The sequence below is a fragment of the Meleagris gallopavo genome, chromosome 14 (assembly GCF_000146605.3).
Source record: "Meleagris gallopavo isolate NT-WF06-2002-E0010 breed Aviagen turkey brand Nicholas breeding stock chromosome 14, Turkey_5.1, whole genome shotgun sequence".
Taxonomy (NCBI): Eukaryota; Metazoa; Chordata; class Aves; order Galliformes; family Phasianidae; genus Meleagris; species Meleagris gallopavo.
In genome coordinates, this window is record NC_015024.2 from 2,922,831 (window position 1) to 2,947,819 (window position 24,989).

At 37.4% G+C, this 24,989-nt stretch overlaps 2 protein-coding genes across 7 annotated transcripts in view; one reads left to right on the top strand and one right to left on the bottom strand.

Moving 5' to 3' along the window:
• Positions 1-24,989, bottom strand: part of CENPP (centromere protein P) — a 121,979-nt gene that overhangs the window by 13,350 nt on the left and 83,640 nt on the right. The gene's annotated exons all lie outside the window — the stretch shown is intronic.
• Positions 5,103-23,883, top strand: ECM2 (extracellular matrix protein 2). 4 transcript variants are annotated; one of them, XM_010718392.3, is made up of 11 exons: positions 5,971-6,295; positions 9,470-9,783; positions 14,054-14,242; positions 15,433-15,975; positions 16,302-16,417; positions 16,751-16,886; positions 18,069-18,226; positions 19,496-19,635; positions 20,686-21,012; positions 21,753-22,003; positions 23,206-23,883. In XM_010718392.3, the coding sequence occupies exons 2-10, from the start codon at positions 9,495-9,497 to the stop codon at positions 21,958-21,960; spliced, it is 2,106 nt and encodes a 701-aa protein (XP_010716694.1). In that variant the 5' UTR covers positions 5,971-6,295; positions 9,470-9,494; the 3' UTR covers positions 21,961-22,003; positions 23,206-23,883. The 4 variants fall into 4 exon arrangements, with proteins under 4 accessions (XP_010716692.1, XP_010716693.1, XP_010716694.1 ...); XM_010718390.3 differs by lacking the exon at positions 5,971-6,295 and adding an exon at positions 5,103-5,372 and having other exon boundaries at positions 21,753-23,883; XM_010718391.3 differs by lacking the exon at positions 5,971-6,295 and adding an exon at positions 5,384-5,488 and having other exon boundaries at positions 21,753-23,883.

Sequence of the window (24,989 nt, forward strand, 5' to 3'; positions counted from 1 at the left end):
GATTGCTAAGCTGAATGTTTTGGAAAACTACAAATCTGCAAATGAAAACTGTTGAAACATAATTATTCAGCATAAAAGGAGATGCCAAAATCTGAACCTGAAAAATAACAATATATTATTTGAAAGGGAGAAATAGAGTTAATATTTATGTTTACTACAACATTCAGTGCTTTAAAGTCACATTAGTAAAGCTTGGTGGACACTGCATCAAAACTCCACCAAGAATAGGCTTCAGACTATGAAATAATGCCAGCTCTACTAAATTTACTCACGGATGCACAGAGTTAAAGGCAATGGGTAAAACACAGCAGCCTCTTGGCTGCTTCTCTTAAAGGCTATTGATACCTGCTGTATCTTCTTCCACTACCAAAACACTTGCCAGAAAGCAGGCAACCAAAACTGGATAAATGCAACCAGACCTACAAAATACCCTGTAACAGACAAAAGCAGTCAGTTACAGTACAACCCATACGTAGGCAAATCCTCAAGCCAGAAGTGAGGTGAGGTACAGCCTGTGCTCCTTATCAGCAGTGAAAACGTCTTTGCCAGATAGAGGAAAGGTTTACGAGTTGTTTCTATCTTCCGTCACACTGCCACTTTAAAGTGAGAAAAACTTTTCTCAAACTAAAAGCAGTGCTATAGTACTGAACACAAAGCCAACCAAAAGGCACTGAGCTGTGGTGAGAGGAAATCAGTATTGGACCTCTTCTATGCACTTCAGTGAAGAACTGGAATTGGGATGCAGTTGCAGTTGAATTGCAATTTTTTTTTAATGCAAAAAAATGCTACACACTTCATATTGTGCATTTAGGTTTATTCTCACCTAACTGCATTTTGTAATGAAGTTAGTATTTTTAAATACGTAAGAAAATCTGTTTTTAGTTTCCTCTAATGTTTCCCAGTGACATTTTTTCCTTCTCTGATGCTTTTTTCCTTAACAACATTGGTCACCACTGATTACAAAAAGGAATGCAGTAACTGCTATAGGTTTTAGAAATTTAGTGTACTGCCAATCCCAGATTCCCCTCCTCATGTTTTGTGCTGACTTTAGCAGTTACCAATTTGTTTTCTCCCACTGCTATTCTTTCCAACTATAAAATCATGCGTTTTACTTAAAAAAAAACCTAAACCAACACGTTGGTTAAGTCCAAAGTTTAGGATTCTATCTTTGCCTCTGATCAAAAAGCCCCAACTACAGAGATCCATCACGACAACCAAGAGCAAAACAACTTCAAGAACTCATGGTGTTCTTTCACTGAAAGCTTTAAAAAAAAGCTGTGGTTTCAGCGCTGCCTCCTTTCCTTTGAATTCTTGAACAAAGCAGAAATAGCGTTAAATTCCTGCATGTGGATGTGCTACCTGACTCACAGGGATAACATCTAAAGCAGTGCTTTTGGGATCAATTCAACTATGGGTTCTACTTCAACAGAACCCCCCTCTAAATAGTGTAGTACAACAGGAGGCACAATGAAACATCTATTAGTAACAGCAAGAGAGGAAACTACCAAGCACTGAGCAGTTACTTTCACTTGCCAGTCCAGTTTGAAGATGTAAGATCAATAAGTATACAGGTGTTGTAAAGTACTGTACGATCAATAAGTATACAGAGAAGTTAGGCTGCTAAGATTATCACACTGGAAAGGATAATCAGAGATCAAATGAAAAGTGCTCACCGCTGTTGTAGGCACACATGAGGAGCAATCTCCAGAGAGAGATCCTCCCTCAGGAGCAGTCAGCCCTTCCATGGGGTGTAGGAGAGGTGCAGCCAGGCTCCATCCCTTTCAATCACACAGCTGAACTGCCTTCACCTGTGCTCCCAAGGCTGATCCAGTGCTCACCTCACGTGGTCAGTCAGAGGTTCAGGCCGTGATTCAGCAGTTCTCATACAGAAGAACAGAGTGGAAGACAATAATACCACGACAGTCTTAATGATCTTGATTAGACACCTAAAGCTTGGCCAGTGACACAAAGGAGATCTCCTCACTGCCCTGGCTGGCACAGCTTACTAGGAATACACAGCAATCACTTAACCTACTGCAGGCACTCAACACTGCTTGGCACAGTCATCACAATTTAAAGTGTGTCACTCAGATTAACATACGGCCAGTATGTGACTGATGGATGCCTTCTGTAAAAACACTGAAATCTAGAGAATTTTAAAAAAGTACGGATGTAAAAAGAAACATGGAACAGCAAAGCATCCTAACAACTTCAGGAGAAAAATGGAGCTGAAGTGATGGATGGTCCCTATAACAACATGATATACATCTTAGCAAGGAAGAAAAACCCACCCTTTGTGTAATTTAGGTATTTTTAAGAAAAAGCTTTCCTTCTTTCTGATATTGGATAAGTCATGCAGAAGATGTGGACTTTCCAAAATTTGTATGTGATATTTCTTAAAATAAGTTTGTAACTGTTGAACAAAGAAAAAAATTAAACTTGATGTTTTGCAGGAAACACTGCATCATCCATTTAATAATGTTCAACAGAACATCAACATATAGAATAAGATACACTCTACCTAAACATAATTAATCATCTCAAGACAGACTGTAAAAAATTCTCTCAGATAATTCTGAAGTAACTTCAAAATAAAAGAGAAATGGAGACTCATGTTACAAATAACATTCTAAAGTTCTTTTGGGAAGATTTCCAGATTTAATTTTAGAGGAACTAAAAAAAATAGAAGAAAAAGAAAGAAGAAAATTAAAACACCGTGCGTTACTCCATATGCAAAGTTCCACGAAACCCAAATGCTCACAGCACATCACAACACGGCCCCATCACTGGGGGCTTTTTGGCACAAATTACAGAGAGCGTAACAACTTCAGAAATGAGAAAGCTGCAGTGCTATCCTCTCACATGCTTTCTGTCTTTATGGTCATAGTTTCCTCTGTGTTTACTCCAACCCCAGAAACAACAAAGCTTGTACTGCATGGCTGCTGTATATGTTGTCTGCCTGGTTTTAACTCTGCAACCCCTCACCAGCCAGAGCCAGCACTGTGAGCAATGCTGATGGAGACCTAGTTAAGGAGAGCTCAGAGCCAGCTGTATTCAGCCAGTGATGCTGGCATGCAAACATGCTGCCTTTTCTTTAATCTTGTTTAGAATACATGGAATAAGAGAAGAGTTACATACATCAGGAAAATATATCCATTCGAAGCAGACCTTAATTTCTTTTTTTTTTGAGAAGCTTATTTTAATGTTGTTTCCAATGACATTTCATAACCAAGAATGCTATATCCCCTTCTGAAACACTTCCAAATTCCTTGGGGTTTGCTAACTATTAATAGAAAAAAGATGCTGGTTCAGTCTGGAGGAAAGGCAGCTCAGGGAAATCCTAAGAGCAGCCTTGCGATATCTAGGAGAACACAAAGCACAGCTCCTCAATGAGGTGAACGTCAGAAGTGTGAGAGAGGAACTCAGTGAGGACAATGGGGCATGGGACCTGGCAGCCAAGAGAAGCTGGGTAAACTCTGTGAATGCCTTTTGAGACCAGCTGGACAAAAACCTGGTCTGATCTCCTGAGGTCGCCTCAGACATGAATTGCTCCATAATTTTATGATTTCTACCACATCCAGATGTACACTCGTACAGTAAGTTAAGAAGTTAATTTAAGCAATATCATCAATTATAGGCAGTTGCCTAAAAGAAATCATTCTTCGTATGATAAGCTAGCTCACACCTAGCATTAAATCGACTCACTGAAGGGTGTTCATGTATTGCCTTCAGCTGTTAGGCAGAAAGAAGAAACCAGACCGTACTGAAACCAATGATACTTAAAGAATCCAACTTTGGGGACAAAAAGCTATAGTTCTAATTCTTTACAAAATTTCCTCTTAATGTGGCAACAGATTAAAAACATCACGTAATTAAAATTCAAAACTACACTAATACAGTGGATCAGAAGTGTAGCTCCTTAACTCATGGGATACATTATATTCATAGAAGTGAGATCAGTGTTTGAAAAGAGTGTCTTCTGAGGCAGAAATAGAAAACAACCACTTATTTCAACTGTATCAAATATCTTAAAAGCCTACTTCCAGTACTGCTTGTCATCTAGTAGGCAATAGAGATGTTATAAAAACCTGCCTTAACCACTATAAACAAGCCTGATGCCAACCTGAATTCCAACCCCTCTGCTTCACTGATGATTTGCTTGAAGAATTTCCACTGGCTAGCTTCAGCAAAGGGAGAGGGAAAGCTGTGTCCCTCTACAAACGACAAGCTCTGAAGACAAGGTCAGCCTGCATTTCATGAAGAATCCACACCAAAGGCTCCAGACTTCCACAGTCATCTCACACATTTTATGGTGTAACAGTGCAGGCAGTTTGCCATACGATACAAGAGTTAAAAATGATTTTATTCATTGCTGCTTAATGTTTGTCTCTTCACTTTTCAAAGGAGATAAATCTGCACTATAACAGCTTAATGGACAACAGCATGCATGTTGCACAGCTCACTCATGTCGTGAGTAGCAACACATTTGGGGTTGATAGGCAGAACTGTACTTGGAGATGAAGCAGAGTGAATAATTCACATGAAGACAGTAAACATTAGATCCCTCAGGATACTACTTTTAAAAGATAAAAGCCCAATTAGCTGCAGGTGTCTGAAATAATTTACAAGACCACTCTAGCCAAAAATACATTGGTGACATAACTCTAAAAGCCCAACTTGGGGGATTTACTAAACAGAATTCAGCCACATCCAAAGCAGATGCATTAAACCAGAGCTTTTCGTGTGCAAGGTCAGCCAGATCCCCCGTATTGGCCACTAGCAGGCAGCCCTGTGACCATGCTCAGCAGGCTTTCAGGAGATGCCTGAGCCCAGCATCAGCAGGTGATCCTGAGCCAATGGTCAGAAGCTAAGTAGAAGCATTTAAACATGTAAAAAAGTGAATGCCATCGCTTCATCTTTTGTAAGTACGCCATCATTCATGTGCATAAAGTCTTTTACCTGGCACACACATCCGTTTCTGTCACCCGCTGTTCTACTGTTTGACCTGCTCTATACACAGATCAATGTTTTTAACACAGGAACTGAGCCCAGCTATCTCATTTCAGATTCTAGTCCCATTCGTTAAGTATAACCATCTCCATTCTTCTTAAGCAGCTGCAGCTAAACCACAAAAGTTTGTTATTTCTACTTCTGACTTTGCAGAGCAAAGCACGCCGGACACCAAATAACTATTTCAAGAGACAATGCATTACCCCAACATCTTTCCTCCACGCACAGGCTAACAATTATGGTTAACGCCATGGCTGTACCATTCTGTGACTATCTGTCTGAGCATTCCTCAGAGTGTGAATTCAAGCAAACAACAAATCGTTAACGTCGGAAGGATTCAGACGCCCAACTTCATCCAGCAGGTACGTTTGTCATTTCTGGAGCTGAGCAGACTCTCATCTCCTCGAAGAATGGCACACTGCAGCAGCTCTGTCTGAGGATGAAGGAAAGGGCTCTGCTGGCACACAAAGGACCTGTGGTAACGTACCGTTTTTTCCCCTCCCTTCCCCCACGCTCAGCTCTCATATTTGGATTACTTCTGGATTGCTGTGCCTCCGTATCGTGTTTCAGGATGTAATTACCCTTACAAAAAATGAAGGGAAAATGCTTAAGTGACTCTATTTTCCATGCATAAGCTACAACTTATGGTGAAATCATTGCTGTAAATGGACAAAAGAAAACATTTCCATGCTAAGATTTCAATATAAAGCTTCGGTTCTGATAGATTATAGGCTACACACTGCAGGAGAGGATTAAGAAAAAAAGAATTTAGGAAAAATGCTTTATTTTTAATAAATGTTTTTGCATTAAGTTTATGCTTGCCAAAATACATGTTATCTCTGCAAATCAGTAAAGCTGCACTAAAATTGCACCACCCGGAAACTATTTTTCTAAGCACATAAAAACAGAACCGAACGCACATTTTTTCTTTTGAAAACACTCAATTTTCTTGTTCCTTATGCAACTGTAAGTAGTGGGGGAGAATTTCCAGCTGTGCCTTGTCAGCCTACGGACCGAACACATTGTGCTGCTTTTCCTTTCTCTTAACGGAGGTTTTCAGCTCCCCGAGTAACAGTTCCAGCCGATTCTCTGCACACAGAGCAGAGCAGCGCTTTGTCCCCAGGGAACGAAGCGATTTCAGACTTAACTAAGGAATCATCTAACGTGTTTCAACAACCCCTACTGTTCCTCTGTTTGTTTTAAAGATATCAGTGTGATTTTATTTCATTTGCAACTGGAGACTAAATGACACCAAGCAGATTCTGCTGTTAGGTTAGATTACAAGGTAAAATGTTTTACGTTTTAAATTACTGCTTAAAGCGTGGCGTTGAATGGCTTAAACTACTTGTTAACTTTGCAAATATGTATGAAATAATACTAGCTATATTTGGCAATACTGAACATGAATGCTTTTCTAGATAAACTATGCAATACCCGTTGATCTGCTTTCTGTTTGGTGTGAATGCGTGCCATACACTTCGAGCTTAAACTAACTGAAAGTGCCATTAGTTCTGCTGGTATGGCTAAACGTAACTCATTTCTATGCAAGCAATTTAAAGAGGAGAGCGTGGAAAGCCTTGGTAAACCACTTTAACTCCTGTGTATCATGAGAAATGACCAGGACAACTGAGAAAGGCAATTGAATATAGACTGACTAGATAAAGGAAGATTACTGAATAAATCCTGATATTCTGGTGTTTCTGAAGGATTGCTGTTTTAAAAATTAACCCTTTCCATTACCATGGCAGCAAAATAACCGTTACTGAACTTACTGAAGATAAACATTCTGAAAGTTACAAACTCCTGAACGTGTTACATGATAAAGGTTTTAAGAATGCTTGCACATAGCATGCATGATCTAAATATTCATGGGTAAAATCAGAAAGGTGTAGCCATACTGAGTGTGTCTGGCAACAAAATAATATAGCAAGTTCCATTTATCAGCCATCTATAATTCTATTTCGGAGCCTAATCTTTTTATTGCAAAAGCCTTATAAGTTGAATAGGCTGAATTTTCCCCAAATTAGAAGTTGTCTGGCGCTCAACTAAGTGTAACTTCCTGAAATCTGAGAATTCTACTCATGGGTGTACAAAGCCCAGCACACTTAAGGCCTTTTTCTTGTATGACATTCAAAATTTGGGCCTGAAAATGTGAGACAACACTTATTTGATAAGTCAGTGTAAGAAACAAAGACATATTTCAGTATTTTGTGTGTGAGGAACACCCTCTGGCCTTAAGGAGTAGCACTGAGTGTTCACTACTGAAGAGCTGCTATGAAAATACAGCATGTGGACTCATGTGAACAGGGCTGACCTGAAAGACATCCCTTGGGCGGAAGGGGGGGAAGGGTGTCTGTTTTTTCCTTTGTAAATTTGTAATTCTAGTATTTTATGAAAACTGCCTGCACTTCAGTTTTATTATTGAGGTTAACAGCAAAAATACTGAGATGCAAAAATACCTGTATTGAGAATGGAAAAGTATTTCAGTCACGTTGCTATATAACTCTGGTCACAAGAAGAAATGGTTGAACATTAAAATGCACAAATGTCATGTACCAACATTGCAACTACATAGCTATGGTGTTATTATAAAGTGTAGTATAAAATGTCACCATAATTGAGATGTCACTAACTCAACAGAATGAATACAGATGTTCAAGGTTTTTCTTTGTGTATTCAGTTTTCCCCGAAGACTCCTTCTGCTTTCAAGTCAAACACACAGAACAGAAGTTTACTGCGTGGTTTTATAGTCAGTCATTACCATGCAAGAAAGTTAGAAATCAAAGCCATTAGGCCATTTGTCCTGCAAGACTAGGTGCTAAGAGGCAAGCACTTTCTGAAAAAGAACAGAGATTACCAATGCACAGCGCAGGCTTCTGCATCTATTTGAAATGTTAGCTAACAGTCATTTCTTTAAAGGAAAAGTTGGGATAGAGCCTATCTAGCGTTTTGGAAGAACGGACTTCTGGTGGGTAGAAAGAGAACTGAGTACTATACAGCCCGGGTTGTTTCTCTTGCAGGGACTTTATAGGAATTTGTGATACACCTCCATCTCAAGTTCTCTTAATATGGGAGTATTGGCTTAGTTTAATAGAAATCTGCAAATAAATATATATTTGCCATAATACTTAAAAATTAAATTAGTTGAACATAAAAACTATAGTACTGGGAAGGAGTAAAACCGTGCTGTTTATAAGCTTATCTACTGCCAACTTCCTGTTTAAAAACAGAATATGAGAATTATGCCATGGAAAGCATCAAAAGCACAAAATCCCAATATGCCTTATGTAATAGAAAAAATTAGGAAACTTGTCCCAAGACCTTAACCCATTATATAAAGCAGAAAATATCAAAGGGCGTAAAAACATACAACAACAACAACAACAAAACTTTTATTCAGGCAGAACCACAGTTTCTGCTTGCATTTCTATCTAGCCTTTAAGCAATATGAGTATCTCCAAGGGGAAAAGCTCCACATAAAGCTAGGCTGACAAACATTAAGAAAAAGCCATTTTGAATCCCCTTTAGAGTTCCTTAGACTAAAACCATGGACATGCTGTAAGCTGTGTCTGAGACACACTGACCAGGTGCTCCAAATCTCCAATTCTCATCAGCAATCGTTAACTCTCAGCATTACAAGAACACTCGTGTCTTTAGTCTCAGTTACAGAGGTCACAGGACAAGAGTTTCCTTGCTGAAAAAATAATGCTATAATAATCAGTATTAGCTCTGGGTATGCACAGGCCCGCTGCCACAGTGGTACAGCCATGCTTCATGTTGCTCCCATTCCGCATTCTGCTGTGCCCTGACCGCTCTGCTCTGGAATGCCACCTATTGGTTACAGTTCCTGTAGTGCAAGTAGTGGAATGCAATGAGGCTCCAGATATGCAGTCATTCTCAATTTCTTGGAAAGCAAATGCAGAACACAACCCAGTGTGGATCATCATTTTTAGACTACATACAATTAATAACAGCTTTCAGAAGTTTCAACAACATGAAGGAAATATTAACAACCAAAATAAAGCAGAAAATTTATAGCTCTCAGGAACTCTCTTGCTGGAAGCAGCAACAATTGCTAAACTAGAAATGCCTGCTGGCTCCGTGCATCTGAAGTACCTCCACAACTGCAACCCCCAAATGCATAGCTACCATCTTTTTAGATTATTGATTAATATTGATTGAAAAAGATACACTTTTATGCTCAGCTTGACTCATTCAGCAGTCAGCTGATAAATTATCTCTCTGTCCAGTTACATGAATTTGAGTGTTGCGCACAAGCACAGAGAACACAAAGGTTAAATTGCTTAAATGAGGTCTCAGGACAATTTGTTTCCAAGAGGAAACTTGGTTATATGGATGTACCATACGTTGCTCCTCTTGCTTTAAGTAGTACACCATCTTTCTGACATCTTCATAAAGCTCTCCAGATATCTAATTGTCTACTTTTTTCCCATTCCAGGACTCTTTCCAAGCCACACAGAAACATGCAGGTCTCATCATTCATCTATTATTTCCTGCTTGTTTCACTGTGTATTGATTTGTCACAAAATGAAACAAGTGCAGCCCTTAGGAGGCAAAGGAGAAGAATGAGGCACAGAGGGCTGAGGAGGAGCTCCTACGCAGGGCGCCGGCTCCTCAGACAGCCGAGGATGAAGCTTGCAGCTCCTGCGGCACCCAGCATACCTCTCATTAACATTGATGATGGTGTTGTGGGAGTATTTGACTCTCTCATAGGTTTGGGTGGACACGAATCTAGTTACAGTGTCTTACCAGGTAAGAGTTGAACTTCTGCTGCTTGGATTGGGCTAAATTTCTCTTGTTTTCAGGTTAAACTCCTTAAAGCTTTACTTCAGCTCTACTTGCAACACACACTGAAGTAAGACCTGGTTACCTCTTCTGACCTAATTTTATTGCCTTTTATAGTAATTTTGTGTTTAGCATATGAAGCTTTTTAATCTCCTATGCTTAATCTTTATAGAAAAGCCTGCTTATCCACATAACAGTAACATTTTCTGCACTCTTGCTCCATTACATATAATAAAAATTTAGCTGGAATAATATTCTCACAACTTCAAATGTGTAGGAGGATTGAAGGCCATTTTGAAGAACTCCCTGCTCACCTCCTAAGTCAATTAACAACATTTCACTTAGGCCCTAACACCAATAACACAAGTGTTAAGCTCTTAAATTTTTGTCATGCTTGAAAAACAACACCTATGTGCAATAGTTTGGGAATAATTATTGGCTTTGTAAATAAAGCAATAACAGTAATAGCTGCATGAGAACTTTATGTCTTAAAAAAGACCAAAACAGTCGCAGTTTCATTGGTCTTTACTAAAACCTACCTCAGTAATTGTAGCATGACACTCTACAGACTCCTCAAAGAATGCAGGAGTAGCAAGAGTTTGAAAACAGAGAGTTGTTAAATATCTTTTTGATCTTTGATGCAGTAAGGGAAGAGAGAAGTCTTGCTCTACAATGTTTGCAACCTCAATGTTACAAATGGGAAATTAAGATTCGACAAGAATCTAAAAATCAGATGTATTCTGAAGAACTGAATACTACGTTTCCATGTTGAAAATCCAGTTTCTAACCAATTAACTAATCATGGAGATATGACAGTGCCTCATTTATTTCCGTAGCAAGAAGTTCAAAGGCTGAAGAGGAGACACTGAGGTACTGTGAAACACCAGTACAGGGTCACGTCCACTAACAGCTCATGAGTGATATAAAGGTGTAAAAACTTCTATTCCTGAAAGCACTGAAAGATCACAAATGAAATAAAAATATCATATGCAATTTCATGAGCAAAACAAGAAAGCCCCAGTTACCTCTTTTCTCCATAAAATAATAATCTATTTCTATAGGCAAAATGCTTTTTAGTGCATCACTTGAGGCACGAGCACTGGGTCAATCACAGAACTGTAGGGTTGGATGGGACCTCTGGAGATCATCCAGTCCAACTCCTCTGCTAAAGCAGGAGCCCTAGAGGAGGTTCCCATTTCAAATAACTTATTTTTAAATAAGGAGTTTTAATTGGGAAACTAGAAAAACTCTTGACTGTAATATTTTAACACATACTAAAATACCACTCACATAAACTGTTTAATTAAAAATATATTTTAAAATTAAACAGAGGAAAATACCGCATAAATAGCATACTCTTTATGTAAGATATTCCAGTCTATCAGAGACCATCAGTCATGCTGAAATAATGCATGGTCCCTCCCCCGCCACCTCCTCGTTTCTTTCCCTCTATGTGGACTCCCATCCAAAAGCTGAGCTAAAACCACTGAACTCATTTTATTTGGAACCTCGTGCTGGATTTACACCATGTTTCCAAAGGTTAAAAGTCTTGTGCTTACATGCCAAAGACTTCAACCACAAGGTATTTTTCAGTCTAGCTTTTAAAGTTCAAGATTTTTGCAAGTTAATGTCAGATTTGGAAAAAACAGAGCCTATTAAATAATAGAACACTACTATTAATCATGTGTCAAAACAGAAAAAAAATGCAATCCAAAACCCAGAACCGAATTTTCACTCTTCTAGCTACTTAATCTGCTGTTAGTAGCCTGAAAAAAAGAAACAATTTACAAATACAATTTGCGGGCTGAAAATTAGCAGCTTAAATAGAGGTTTCACGGCAACTGGACATCTCTCTTTCCTCCCTATAAAAATCACACAAACTCAAATCAAACAGTTCACCACAACATAAAACAATTCAGTTGTTTGCCCGCCATGGACTATGGTTTCCCTATTAAGTAGAGCAGAATCAAAGGTACACTGTGTCATTATTCCTAACATCTCATAAATCTCACCTCTTCCTACGCTTGCTACTTTACTGAGGTTACTCAATGGATAGGAAGTTTAAGGGGAATCTCAACCCAGTCTTTACTCCCTCTCATATGTGAATTCCAAAGGCATATGTTTCCTTTGCAGATTATTTCAAACAAAAATAGTGGCTTATTGGCAAGCACATAAAAAACAGAAGACAGGATGCAGCAAACAGTGACAGGGACTTACAGCCAAGTAACATCTGCCCTGAGCTAACTCATATCCTCCTCCTTCAGTTAACATGGCTTGAGTTAATGAGAGTAGAACTTTATGCAGCAGAAACCATACATACACAGCTTGGGCTGATCGGCCCTTCGAAAATCACAAATGGAAATTTTTAATTCCTCCCCCTTTCTATCAGCCAATCACAGAATGAATCTGATGGCTGTTATCCTAGAAGACAAGTTCATATCCCACAGGAATACCTTTATTATGAAGTTGAAACCTGAAATGCCTTTAAGGATTTCACAAAATGATGGATTTTGAGTTAAATATTAGTGTCAGAGATATTTCAGGCTTTTATTTGAATCAAATCTATAGGATGGTTACGGACAGTCCTGAATGCTCTCCCTTTACAACTGTACAACCAAGCATGGACCAGGGCAGATAGTGGGGCAACTAATCTTGCACACAACCCTTACAGAAACACTGTCTATCTCAAAGGATAGACAAGCCTCTCGCATGTGAACTCAGCTGAGATAAAAATTTTCCACTGTATTGGAAAATATTTACACTGGCTGAAGGAGAAAGTCAAACCATCTCTAAACAAAGAGGAAATTTTCTCTTTGTACACAGGAAAGTGCAAAGAAACTTCAGCCTGAAATGAACCCCTCAGCAATACATTATTTCATTAATTAGGCAGAGAAAAGGAAGATGCGTTCAGTAGAGTTTCTCACTAGGTTCAGAAGCATGCTTGCTAATAGCAAAGGAACCGCATGGGATAAAGAATCTCTGTCTTGGCCTTTCCTCGCTTAAAAGGAAAAAAAAAAAATCCCACAACAAAAACGTCATGCTAAAGCACAGTGTTTATCCTGGAGTCTGGATGACAGCTGCCTAGGGAAATATTTGCTGAGGTAGATTCCACCACTGGAAGGAAAGAGAGAGACCTGAAGCAGTTTCCTTCCTAAGTCTTCACGCTCCCTGAACAATTTGCCTACTGAATATATGAGTGTAGCTTGCAATCTTTATATACATTTCTTCCTGGAATATTCAACTAGTACTCCAAGGAAATCTCTTTTTCATTAGGTTCACATTCAGAATCTTTGGAGAAAGTACTTATGAGTACAAGAAGTTGCACAAACCTGGCTATTTTCTAAGCAAAGAGGTGGGTGTTTTTTTTCAGACAAAGGAAGGTACAAGGAGAGATGATGCTTGCCATCTTACAACCTGTTACAGAATAGACTTTACTGGCATTAAGCCTGTGAACAGTCACTACACAGTGAATACTGACATCCTCCTGGTTCCACAGAGCCTTAAGAAAGCTTTCTCATTCAGTGTACAAGACATCAGCAGGTCTGTCACTCGCACAAGAGATAAACAAAAGGAGATCTGGAAAAAGTTATTCTCAAGATCTGCATGATTTGTTTTAATATCACTGTAACGAATAGAACTTTTGCTTCTTTCTCCACTCAATCTATGCACAGCTTTCATTGAAGTCTGTGCTTTCTGCTTTCCATTTCTAAGGATGGGGAGGAAAGAGGAGCTGCCATGCACAAGACTCTCAGACATTCACCACTTAGATCTAATTTTCCTGTTCTAAGGATATCTCTGAAGTTGAATTCAAAAGCTTTTTCAGAAGACAAAGCTGGTAGGGCTCTTCATCAGCTGGCCAGAAAGAGAAGGAAATGAACTATTATGGCAACTGAGGGGGAGCAGATAGAGGGACAGAAAGCCTGCACTCTGCTGACAGGAAGCTGTAAGCAGGTCACAGCTGCACACACCTTAATCGTGTTTCTCCCCCTTGGCTGCCTGCACAGCTGAACGGCCAAGAATCAAGGAGAGATTAGAGACTGCTAATGAGCCGAAGACAAGAAAAGACAAGTCAAGAAAACCAAGGGATAAGCATGAGATACTTAGAATAGGGGGTATTTCACGTGTTTTCAAGATGTGAACAAAATAGCAGTGCTTTTTTGCAAAGTTTTAAATATAAAACACTGTTGTTTGTAATTCTGTTTAAGCTATTTAACTCCATTTTTTCTGTCTCTCATAGGAAAGAAGGGGCAGTGCACAGCTAATGGGATGATAATGTTCGATAAAGCCGTCTGGTCTCCCAAGCCCTGCATTACATGTCTCTGTTCAAAAGGAGAAGTGATCTGTGATACAACCATGTGCCACCCGCTGAAATGTCCCCAGACCATCATACCTGCAGGAGAATGCTGCCCAGTTTGTTCTGATACTGGTATAGTACATATTTTTACTGTTTTAAAAATACCTCAAGAAAAACCTTACATAAAATATACACTTAATAATATCAAGGATTACCCGGTACACATAATATTTCTGCAGAGAAAAAAAAGCCCTGAATTAAGTGTAAGAGCAGCTCTAGGTGAGTTTGTTTTAATTTTTAGAGAATATGTGAAGAAGATCATTGTATTTCTATTTTTCCCCCTTTTCTGCTTTTCTTCTCCTGTATAAAAATTTGGTAAATACATCAAGAAAGAAAACATCTGGTTCCATTTTATATCCCATTTTCACTTAGAAAGGATTGATAATTAACTACTAGCACTCATGAATATAAAGTCTGGTAAACATTTGTTGAAAGTGTAAAAAAACATGCACCTAGCTGACTTCAGAGAGGAAAGTTAAGAGAAACAATAGGACTACAATCACACTTGTGCTTCATTGAAGAAATTATACAAAAGCATTTTTTTTTTAAATGAAAAATAGAGGAGACAATGTGATTTCTTTTTCCCATTCCCAATACCTAACCTTCTCTTACTGTAAAAATATTTAGCCTCTTTTTCTGTGTACCTGTGTAACACACACACATAGAAATGCACTGAGACAGGACAGAAATTAACTGAAGAACAAGAAGTTATTTGAAACAATTAATCTCTCCTTACTGGAATTGCCCTGTTGGGCAAGTAAAACCTCTGCTAATTGAGTTAATACATTTCCCTTGTTAGCTCTACATCTACATCCATCTCTACCCTTGGCAGGCCCTTGCACAGGAGAACCAGCTGTAGCCTTTTTGAGTTTCATTCAAATTCCCTTTCTGTCATTCCCGGCAAATTTTATTTTTACCTCTTTAGAACCAACATAAAATAAGTAAATAAATAAATAGGTATACTAATTCAAAAAGGAAGGTAAGAAAAGCTAGGTTCAAATTTTCACCCTTTTTTCTGGAAATGCAGAGAGTCATACCCACCTACAAAAGGTTTTGCATAGCTGGTTTGATCATTCAGCACAGACTGACTCCTCTGTCAAGCAGGAATAGAAGGGCATATTTTCATTCTTTTTGATTATCATCTGAGGAGAATACTGCCGTTCTACAGTTACCATCTTTTTACTATATGAAAGGAATAATTACTGAAACTTTAACAGATTGTTTTGTTGTTTTTTTTTTTTTAATTCTCATTACCTGGTCAGCCTCCTCATTGGATTCAAATATTGTTTCACTGGATGACATAATTGAATTGTCTGGTGATTCGCCAGAACCCAACAACCTCGATAACAACCCCAACGTGCTGTCATCAGCACGTACTCAAACTGAAATGGATGAACTGCTTAGAACAGAAGTGGTAGAGATTAAAGAGAAAGAGGTTCATAAGAAGGGTGAAAAGAGGAGAAAAAAGAAAGGCAAAAAAAATCAACAGAAGCATAAAGCCCATCAGAAAGAAGAGAAGCCCGATGGAAAGGAGGATGAAGAAAGAAGGAGATTATTTGAAGAGGAAGAGCTGCAACTTGAAAAAGAAGTAATAAAGAAGAGGCAAGGAATAAGAACAAGAGAAGGAGATGCAGAGGAAAGTGATGAAGATGATGAAACTTTCCCCATTCCTGTTCCACCGATAGAAGCTCCTCCTTTGCCAGCTGCATGTTCCACCTCAGAATCCACAGTAAGCTGTATTAACGCCAAACTTACACAAATACCACCTATCTCAGATCCAGACCTAACAAGTCTGGACCTTACAGGTAATTAGTGGGTCGAATTTACATTACTGTTCTCTCGAATTAATATTACCTATTTCAAATTCAGTCAGCAATAGCATTAATACATTGTAATTTCCTGTCATATAAATGTATTAATTACTTGACAGCTGGGATTCTTAACGCCATAAATTATAAATGCTAAGATATGCTAATTTGCTTACAGTAGAATTTAAACACTAATCTGAATAAGGATATCCAAAAATATTGTACATAATAAAACGGTGTTATATTTTTATATGTACAACACTACACATCTCAACACATACTGCAATTCATAACCCAAACTACATTATTGAATCCTTTCCTAGGAAACATTATTACCACCATCTCCAATGAAGCATTCAATGGGATACCTAATTTGGAATGGATTGATTTAAGTAAAAATAATATTTCCTCTTCTGGCATCAGTCCACATGCATTCAAAGTAAGAAAGCCAACTTTTCTGTTATCTTATGGCTGAATAACACCTGAAGTTTTTCCAGTTTTAGTTCTCTGGATCTAAAACAAGTAATCACTGTATATTTACAATACAGTTAAAACTTGGCTATTTCAAGGAATTTCTCTTGCAATCAGGAATAACTAGAGATTTTTAAATGATGTTAGCCAAGCATTAAATGTTAAACAATCATGAGAAGCACTACACTTACTGCACTGCTGCTTAGAAGTTTTCAAATGGTAACTGTGATCAGAACATATGCTTACCTATGTAATTTACACCTTGATGACCTGTATTCTCTTTCTCATCCTTTTAATTGAGACCCTGAAAAAGCTGAAGCGTTTGTATTTGGATGGAAACATGCTGGTACATATTCCCTCTGAACTGCCATCAGCTTTGGAAGAAATAAAAATAAATGACAACCAGCTCCATGCCATTGATGAAGACGCCTTGCAAGGTATTTAGGAAAATAATTCCGATCGCATGAAAAGATTAAAATACATTTGGAAAGCAAATTGTTCAAACAAACGCATCTGATTAGATATAATGAGAGTGCCATGTTTCCATAAGGCAAAAAATAAAAGCTAAAAGTTTGGCATGACCGAGTTTTTAAATATTGCATTTTCCCTTCTTACGGAACCACTACTCAACAAAGTTACTTAAGGTTACTAAGTAGAGGCTGATTTGGAGTGTGTTGAAGATACCTCCACTACTGAACCGTAATCTGACCACTCTGTGTCCCACAACATAATCAGAGCAACTCACAACCATTTTAAGCAAAGCTAAATGTGGGCTGCTCCATGCAGTAACTTCAGCTGAACTTTTTGATCCCTTTCCTCTTCTGCCAAAAGGGTCCCCATGGAAACTGGAATAGTTTGGTGACATAGCTCTCTGTGGAGCAATATAAATGCTGGAGCTGAGAAAGGAAATGTAGGCCAAAGGGTTGCAAGAGCCTTGTAGTTTAAAATGATCAAAGCTTCTGTAAAAAAACAAACAAAACCAAACAACACAATAGTAGGTTTATTTGTGGATGAGGAACCTCTTATGAAATAGTGTGTCTTGTACACCAATCAGTACTTGTACAGCAATCAGTGCTTTCTTCTGTGGCCTGCATGTGGATGTCTGAGATCTACAGGAGGTCTGTAGATCTGTTCCTTCAGGAGGAACGGTATATAATCTGTGAAGAGTTCTCAACACTTGGTGCAGCAAGTGGTTGAATGGCATCCAGCAGGGAAGGGAAGGTATGAGTAAGCAAGGGTGATGCACCCACTGTCACATAAGTGAGGAGAGACAGGGGGATCATTGGGCAACTGACTGCACAAAGTTCAGCCCCAACACAGCATTGCAAGCATCTGCTGTATTAAGTAATGAGGCCTAAAGGGTAGCACTACCCACAGCTCTTGCAGCTAAAAAACCTCATTTTTGCATTAAGAAGCCTCTATTAATTTCATAATTCTACAGACCAATTAAAAATACAATTCTATGACAATGAGATAATGAATTTAAAGCCTTTCAGGAAGGCATTAAGATTTTTCATTACTGCGATCGTTGTAATGTCTAAGATGGGTAAATTTTAAACCTAAAATTAAGTAGATTGAGATGGCAGTCACTAACAAAACTTCAAACCTTTTCTCCTCAGGTTTAAAGAACCTGGTCACCTTGGAATTGGAAGGAAATAAACTCAGTGAAGCAAACGTCAGTCCTTTGGCCTTCTACCCCTTGACAAGTCTCTCTTATTTGCGACTGGGAAGAAATAAGTTTAGGATTATCCCTCAAGGTCTTCCCACCACACTTGAGGTAAGCAAAAAAAAACACCAAGCTTTATTTTTTCAGCCATTTTCAGTAACTGTTATTTCTTTCCCTACTTTACTATCATCAGACAAAGTTGATCCAAACTTATGATTTTGTTTCGAAATATACTAATTCTTTTTCACAGAAACGTATTTATTCACTGACTCCATCCCAGTAGGTGTCTCTCAAGTCCGAATTTCTCTCATATACTCTCATAAAATAGTATGGCTGCAAGAACATTTAAGAAAACCATCAGCTCTGCCTTTTCATTCGTGCAACAGTCATAATCTAATATAGATATAGTTTTATTGAAAAAACATTATTCACGAGATAGCAGCAAGAATAATGACCAAACTAGAAAAACATGTTCCATAGTGGAAAACTGAAGGAACCAAGACTCAGAGAGTATAGACTCAGAGAGAGAGAGAAAATAAAACCATTCTTTTGATGCCTATGGCTAACTATCCTCTTCCATTTTTTGGCTGTTCTGTGTCTCACTTTTCCAAACCTTTGCAGAATTCCTCCAGAACTGGAGGGGCTGAACAAGACTTCTTCCCTAAACAATTTCATCCTCCTTTGATTTTTAATGAAAAAATTTCTTCTTCTAGGAGTCTCCCATCCCATTCCCCTGCCAGACTTTGAACTTCTTTTGTTTGTTCCTGTTTATTCAGGTCCTATACATACTTCAGCTGTTGCTCACTTTTGGTTTGTGACATGTTTATCTTCCTTTACAAGACATCATTGGGAAGTTAATCTATGGTTTTGTAAAACATGGTTTTGATACATTGCAGACTCAAAGCACTAAGCTTTGTAAAACATTAACATTTTAATTTTCCTTTAAATTTAAAAGTTTCAAAGCCCACTGGTGCCCAGCAAATATATTAAGAAAGTAAAAATTTGTAATGTTTTTCCCACTAATGGCTTTCCAGAAGAAGAAACACATATATATTTACCTGCTTCCTATCAATCTCATCAATCCCACATCACAAAGCATGCAACTTCTGGCAAGACAAACTAAAGCACTGCTATTCTGTTTCATCTTTCAAAGCAATCTGCGTTCTCACAAATGTGGAAAACCAACTGCTTTGAAAATTACTGTTTACCAAAAGTTGTGTTATGTCTACAAACTCTGTTTAAGATTACTTGTTTTTTATCCACAAATTAAAAGATTTACCACGTAATACAAAGGACCTTTAACAACTACATTTTTACTTTGCAATGGGAAATAAGAACATATTTTGCTTTCACAAATTTTCTTTCTAAATGCACTTATAGGAGCTATACCTTGAAAATAATCAAATTGAAGAAGTGTCAGAAATTTGCTTTAATCATACAAGAAAAATAAATGTCATTGTGCTAAAGCACAACAAATTAGAAGAACACAGAATAGCACCTTTGGCTTGGATAAACCAAGAGTGAGTATAAAACATTTAAAATACTTCATTTCTTTCTGTTACGAGTGAGTCAGAAATTAATAGTTATATGTCATAACTTTTAACTTTAAATTATCTTTCAATTTGCTAATTGTCTATTTTTTTCTTAATTTCCTTTCCTCAAATTGTATAATCTAGGAAATATTTTGTCAACTTTAAAACAAAGTCATCTTAACATCTGAAATCTGTACTGTATTAACATAGAAGAGTAAATACTTTTTTTCCAATTATTCAATCAAAAACGAATATTACCACTAATACTCTATATAATTATAATTTTGAATCAGTGTATTATTATCTCAGAGGTAATTCAAAATAATTAAATGTTGTGCTAGCTTAATTTCATGTTAGATTAAAAACTGCAGAAGTAAACAAATGAAGACTATGCATTCCTATCATACAAGAGCACAATACGAGCAGAGCATGTCATCAACCATCTGAACATTCAGTAATTAGGTAGGCCTTATTACAAAAACAGTGGGGTCATTCTGAACTGAAGTTCAGAAGAATGATTCTCACTAGAATAAGTCTGCAGTCCAAATCACTCTTCTGTCACATGGAAGTCAATAATACTTACAGTTTCACTACTTAAAGTAGATGGAGCACGCAAGCAGTTTCCAAGGGCAATTACTTGCTAAGTCACATAGCAAACCTTGCCACAGCCTATAAGCCACAGTTCATTTCTGGATTCACACACAGTTTCGTCTGAAAAGAACCATGCCTTTACTAACAGCTTCTGGAATGATACTGAAGCAGCCACTCAAAAAGCACTACAGTTTCAGATGGGATCTAGAATAAAACTTAAAAATCCATGCCAATGAGATGAATGTAAATGTCCAAGCTTATTATGGATATCCTGGCATAATTTTTAATTGCAATTCTCAGTGCTTTTAAATCACAAACTACTTCCCTCCGTTTCCTCTGTTCAAGCTATCTCTACTTGTTCCTGTACGTTATTTTGTACAGAATGTAGCATCAATAATGCAGCACGTTATGATGCTTCTGCCCCATTTTCTTTCTCCTTTCATGCAGAAACCTGGAATCAATTGATCTCTCATACAATAAGCTGTATCACGTTCCCTCCTACCTGCCAAAATCTTTACTCCACCTGATACTTATAGGAAATCAGATTGAAAGGATTCCAGGATATGTCTTTGGTCATATGAAGCCAGGTTTGGAGTATCTCTACTTGTCCTTCAACAAACTTACTGATGATGGAATAGATCCGGTATCATTTTTTGGAGCATACCACTCTCTGAGGGAGTTGTTTTTGGATCACAATGATTTAAAGTCTGTACCATTTGGAATTGAAGAAATGAGAAAACTACGTTTTCTAAGACTAAACAACAATAAAATAAGGTAAATGCGAGCTTAATGTCGTGAAAATTTTACAAGACATGCTTTCTTTCCAGAGCTTTTCGCATTTAGTAAATAACTTGTCTCGTAAATTTTGAAGGAGGAACTAAATCCTGAGTCTTCCACTGCACTATTTCTTCTGCACATAATGGGAGAAAACTACTCTTTCACCCTTCATCCTGTTTCTGAAAATGCTCCCAGAGATGCTGAGCAGCAGCTCTCTCTAGAAAAGCAATCTGTAATGTTGCTTGGGCCACATTCCCACCAAGGCAGCCACATCTGATACACACAGCAAACTACCATCTCTTTCTTGCTGCTCTTGAATCACAGACCAAACAGTTCACCAAAAAAAAAAACAGAAATAACAAAAACTGAAAAGAGTCTTCAGCTGAAAGAGTCTTTTGAGCATTTTTCAGTCAGTCCCAGCTGTGAAGTCGGGCATTTTCTTTAATTCCTTTCTACTTGCCTTTCAAAACAAGTAAAAGGGATTTATGTATGTTATGCAGAAAGTTTCACGCTTTCATGCAACTTGGCAATACTTTTCTCAGAAAAAGTCTATGATACAAATGAGAAAATGCAAAGAGAAAATCTAAGAAAGAATGACTTCCAAAAGTCTTAAATGATTACTTAAATATATATATATATAGATAAACATATTCAAATATTAATAAATGTCATTTCTAAATTAAATTAAGAAGTTATGAGTTGTTTTAATCAATCAAATTCCTCCCACAATGTCACAGGACGGTCCCTCCAGAGCGCATCTGCAGGACCCACCTCCACGATGATGATGTTCATTACAACAGTGAAGAGGATGAGACTGAAGATTCACGTTTGGAACACGTTCATCTTGAAAACAATTACATCAACACAAGACAGCTATCACCACATTCGTTTTCATGCATAAGATCCTACTGCAGTGTTGTTCTTAAACCACAGAAGACCAAATAAATGCCCAACTTTCGCACTGCAGAACGCCTTTCTAGAAAAACAGGTTTATTTATTCTCTGCTACTAACATGCCTGCTTATTTCTATCTAACCCTTCTTACTACTATAAATAAGATAGAAGACATTATTTACTGAAGGTAGTATTGTATTTCTTAATATTGTTCCGCTACGCAAATATTAAATGTAAAAATAGAAGCTCAAACCCATCAAATCTTTTTTTCTACCGACAAAACTTCTACTTCAATACAGTAGACAAAACTGTGACCTCAGACACAGCCCCACAACACCAAATTTCAGAAGAGAATAGAGCTAAGCAGCCAGCTTGGTCCAGTCTGATCTGATTAACTGAATTTAAACCATTTTTAAATGGTATCATTAGTTTTAAAAACGATACCAATGAAAGACCTTGAACTACAAACACTCTATAGTGCAAGAATCAAATTTCTTAATACACACACTGCACTACAGAAAACTTCCTACCCAATTTCCATCTGAAATTTCATTGGAAAAGCATTCAATTCTTTTCAAAACATGGAACACTGAAAACTTCCAGTCTTCAAACATGGAATTTGACAAGTTAGAGCAATTAACTTCTGCCTGGATTATTATTTTTGTTTTTTCAAACAACATCTATTTTTCTTCTTCATGAAAAAAAAGAAAAAAGGGTGGTTGGTGTTCTTCTCCTGTACAATCCTTACTTGGCTCAGACTTTTATACAACCCAGACCATGTTGTCTGTTTTGATGACTGGATATTCTTGAAACTTTCAAAAACCCAGTTAGTTGTTAATTGAAATCTTACCGATAGTCTTAAATCTCCCCTGTAGAGACAATACTAATGAAGTAATTTCAATTTTATATTTGATATTAATGTCCACTTAGGTATACAAGTACGTACTTACAGATGGATGTTTCCCCATAAGTTGGTTTATTCTCTCAAAGATTCAAAAACAAACAAAATTAATATTCTGCTCCAACTTTAATATTACATTCTTTCTATAAAGTGGTCTAAATTTTTGATAGAGAACAGTTAATATTTTTCTTTTAAAGAATATATTCCATGAAAATTGAAAGTAATTCCAACAGCTTCCATTTTCATCAAATTTGACAGTATTTTCTTGAAAGAGTAGGCTGCTGACAATAAACGATTAGAGATAACTGACAGGTCATTATTTTTCATGCAATTACTTTCCATTTTTTCTTGGGCTATTCTGTAAGAAATAACAAAATTTACTCTTTTTTTCCCCAGTACTATAGGTTTTTGCTGCTTGATTATATCTTCTTCAGAATGGATGGGAACAAAGGATGAAATGGCTTAATGTTGACATTTTGACATTTTGGACATTTTAAAAGGCACATAAAAGCTGTAAACAACTGCATACCATAAAAACCCTCAGGGGATACATACCAACTACTGAACTGTAATTCTTTCCCTCACTCTGAAAATGGTTTCGTGATGCACTTCCCAAATATCTCAATCTTCTGCCAGCAAACACTCTGTGTAATCAGCATAAATACATTGTTCATGGCCATTTAATAGCAAAGGTGGTTGCCCTCAAAACACAGACATTTCAGCTTATTACAGATACAGAAATATACAGAATATACAGAAAATACAGAGAAACTCCTGAGTTCTGTTTTCTCTGAAGCTAAACAACAACAATAAACACAAAATTGCATAGTTCAAAGTCAAAGTTCTCTCATCCAAATAAATTATCACCTGCAAGGCACAATGTTGCCATTGTTCAGAGAGTCAAAATATAATCTCTATGTAAGAAACATTCCTAAGGTATGTGGACTTTTGTAAAACAATTGCTTTGGATGTTTTGTTTGGTAAAGTGTGTTCAGAAGTCATATTGTAGTGATTTGTATCTCCAGTATGTGCTTTTTCACTTTTAAGATACCATAAAAGTGGATTTTATGCAAATCTTTTGTCTAAGATTTTTTCCTCTGGTCACTTAATACAATGCATGTCAAGCTTATTTAACGTCATGCTATCACAAGTTGCTCATACGAGAAGCACTTGATAACAAAGCATGATTTTGAAGTTATGATGCTAACATAATGTTGCGGTATTGAAACAGAGAGACTGAAGGAAAACAATTTTGGAGTCAGAACAGAACAGTAACAGAGACAAAAGACCAAGAAAGGGGAAAAAGTCAAGGGATAGAAGTTATGCAACAAATGGATGGATACTCACTTAAGAAATACATGGGAAATTAAATTTGGATAACATTTTCATATGTCAAACATAAGCAGTTTTACTGTGTCCATTCTTCTAAATTAGAAACTACAATGAAAGTGAAATAGGCTTTATTCTAAAAAGAATAAATCTTACTATTTTGCAACAGGGAACCTCGAAGGATTTTATAAACAAAGCAAACAGGAAGATAACCATTGCATATCTTGTGACAATAAGACAGACGTGACCTGATCATTCTTGGTCAAGAACAACAGGGGAACAAATTCAGAATCTTTTGACCATCAGCACGGTAAATATCCACAAACGCAGAAAAAATACAAAAAAAAAGCAACCCTACAGTTACTGTTTAGTCCCTACAAGATATATTTGAGTAAATCATTTCTGCAGATTTGCATTGTAAATGAAAATACTTCAGAAGACATTTACATTAAGACTAAAATATAGTTCTGTGAAAGTATTATCAGTCTCAGAAGGCTTTTATAAAGATACTATGGCTCAAGCCCCGTAACAACTTTTTTTTTTATAATGTTCTTGAGGAATTGAAATATTTTGTTTGAGCCAACAGTAATACTTTGAAAATCTGCTAAATTTTACGGAAGTTGGCACCACTTGATCTTTTAGGCCGACAAGAAGCTCAGCTGAGATGCTTGGAGGGACTCCATGTTATTCCTAGATAGGTGGAATCATGACCGCCCACAGAAATTCAGTCAGTACAAACTCACAAATCAAGCAACAGTTTTGAACCAAAATCAGATTTGGGTGGATGCAGAGAAATACTCTTCTTTCTCTCGTTTCCCAGATGCAGATGTAGGTGCATTTGTATTTACCCA

Bases quoted from the DNA above. Each gene is read 5' to 3' on its own strand.
- ECM2 (XM_010718390.3), top strand. From the start codon at position 9,495: ATGCAGGTCTCATCATTCATCTATTATTTCCTGCTTGTTTCACTGTGT. The intron at 15,976-16,301 runs GTAATTAGTGGG...ATCCTTTCCTAG, and splicing joins AACAAGTCTGGACCTTACAG to GAAACATTATTACCACCATC. The intron at 18,227-19,495 runs GTAAGCAAAAAA...ATGCACTTATAG, and splicing joins GTCTTCCCACCACACTTGAG to GAGCTATACCTTGAAAATAA.